The sequence below is a fragment of the Austrofundulus limnaeus genome, unplaced genomic scaffold (assembly GCF_001266775.1).
Source record: "Austrofundulus limnaeus strain Quisiro unplaced genomic scaffold, Austrofundulus_limnaeus-1.0 Scaffold382, whole genome shotgun sequence".
In the NCBI taxonomy this organism is placed as follows: Eukaryota; Metazoa; Chordata; class Actinopteri; order Cyprinodontiformes; family Rivulidae; genus Austrofundulus; species Austrofundulus limnaeus.
Genome location: NW_013952784.1, coordinates 5,166 through 6,958, shown reverse-complemented (window position 1 = coordinate 6,958; position 1,793 = coordinate 5,166). Strand labels below are relative to the sequence as shown.

Genomic DNA, 1,793 nt, shown 5'->3' with positions numbered 1-1,793 from the left:
ACACACACACACACACACACACACACACACACACACACACACACACACACACACACACACAGGTAAAACCATTATCAACATTACAAAAGCCTGCTAACTCTTGCCCATTGGTCCAATTAGATGCCCTTCATTTAAAGTTCTCCAAGGGCACAGGTCTCTGGAGAGCCAAGGAGACATGTGTTTACATCGGGGAGCCAATGGGGATGAAGGGCAATGAGAGAGAAGCAATATTGGTCCAGTTTTTGCACCAGGAGGAGAGGTTAAGCAGGTAAGACAGTCCTGGAACAACCTTTAAATGGCTTAACTATCGCATTGTGTATGTCTTGACATCTAATGTTGTCTTCGTAATGATGTCTGTAGTTATGTGGGGAAAGATTACTTGAAGCCAAAGGGAGTTCAGTTCCACCTGAAAGATGTGGAGAGACAGATGACAGCCCAGTACTATGTGACGGAATTTAACAAGAGTCTCTACGATAAAGAAGTCATGGCTCAGATCTTTTTCATTCCCTCAGAAGCACTTCTGGTGAGTAAAATTTTAATCAGAAGAGTAGAGACAGCAAAGGTTGCTTTCAAAAGAAATGTTTTTATTGACACTAATTCATTAGAACACATCATTTGAGAAACAGACAGCTATTACAATATGAATACTTTTACATCTCACAAACAAAATTCTTCTGATTTACTGTATCAAAGAGCTGCGTATCAACCAATTTCCATAAGTTTCAGGGTATCTCGTTTGTTTTTTGTCTTGGTGATCAGATTTTAAACGATGATGAGATAGTGGGTTGCCTGACAGTGGAGCCGTACATGCTCGGAGACTTCGTCAAACTGACCAACAATACCCACAAAAAGAATAAGACTTACCAGGCTACAGAATATGGTCTTGCCTTTGGACACTTCACCTACTTGTTCTCTAAGGGTCAGGAAGTTGTTGTAGACTTGCAAGGTATGATAATGAGTGGCGGTTTATTCACAGTAGTTTAATATGTAATGATTGATGATGGTTATGCTAAGTTTTATTCCTTTTTTTCTCACCAGGATGGGTGACAGCCAATGGGAAAGGTCTGACCTACCTCACTGACCCACAAATCCACTCCACCAGGACCCCCAAAGGTCCAGGTAACTTCGCTGACAGAGGGCTCAGATTGTTCTTGGAGGAGCAACACGGACCAGAGTGCAATGAGATTTGCCAGCTGCTCAAACTACCTCCGGTCGCCAGACAACCATGTTCTTCTTCAGACATGTTGAAAAAACATAAATAGTGAGAATATGTGTCCAGCTAAGATGATAAAATCACTGTGATTAAACTTTACTGATACGTTCAGTTTTGGGGAAATAAGGGGCAAAAAATACGGTATTTGTATGACGTTAGTGCAAGTTTCTGACTTGGCAGGTTCACATGATTGAGTATGTGACAGTATTCTGCCTTTTTTATTGTTTGTTATTCTGAATGTATTAGATACACTATTACAGGAACCTTAAGGGTCATTTTAATCCTCAGATGCGGGTCAAGATGACCTGTGTCAAAGTTTAAAAATAGTCATGAATGTAAAAATAGTTATAAGTATTTTTCAGTATGAAACTTTTTCTGTTTGTTTTAACAAATATAATCAACATACAAACTGAAAATGGTTCATTTAACATATTTTCAACCGGGCGCTCGCTGGAGTTTGGTTGGCTGTAAGGTTCTTCTCAGAACCATACAGGGACAGAAAGGTCACCCCCACACACCTGTACCTGATTAACTGCAGCTGGACACACCTCATCTGTCTACTACTGGCCGTTTTTTACAC

At 40.4% G+C, this 1,793-nt stretch overlaps 1 protein-coding gene across 1 annotated transcript in view; it reads left to right on the top strand.

Annotated features, from left to right (window-relative positions):
* The window catches only part of alpk1 (alpha-kinase 1), a 23,792-nt gene extending 22,138 nt beyond the window's left edge, over positions 1 to 1,654 (top strand). The window contains exons 11-14 of the mRNA XM_014023631.1: positions 121 to 268; positions 361 to 523; positions 760 to 946; positions 1,039 to 1,654. Of these exons, the coding sequence (XP_013879085.1) occupies positions 121 to 268; positions 361 to 523; positions 760 to 946; positions 1,039 to 1,262 (722 nt within the window). The 3' untranslated portion in view covers positions 1,263 to 1,654. The remainder of the gene's footprint in view (positions 1 to 120; positions 269 to 360; positions 524 to 759; positions 947 to 1,038) is intronic.
* The last annotated feature ends 139 nt before the right edge of the window (positions 1,655 to 1,793 follow it).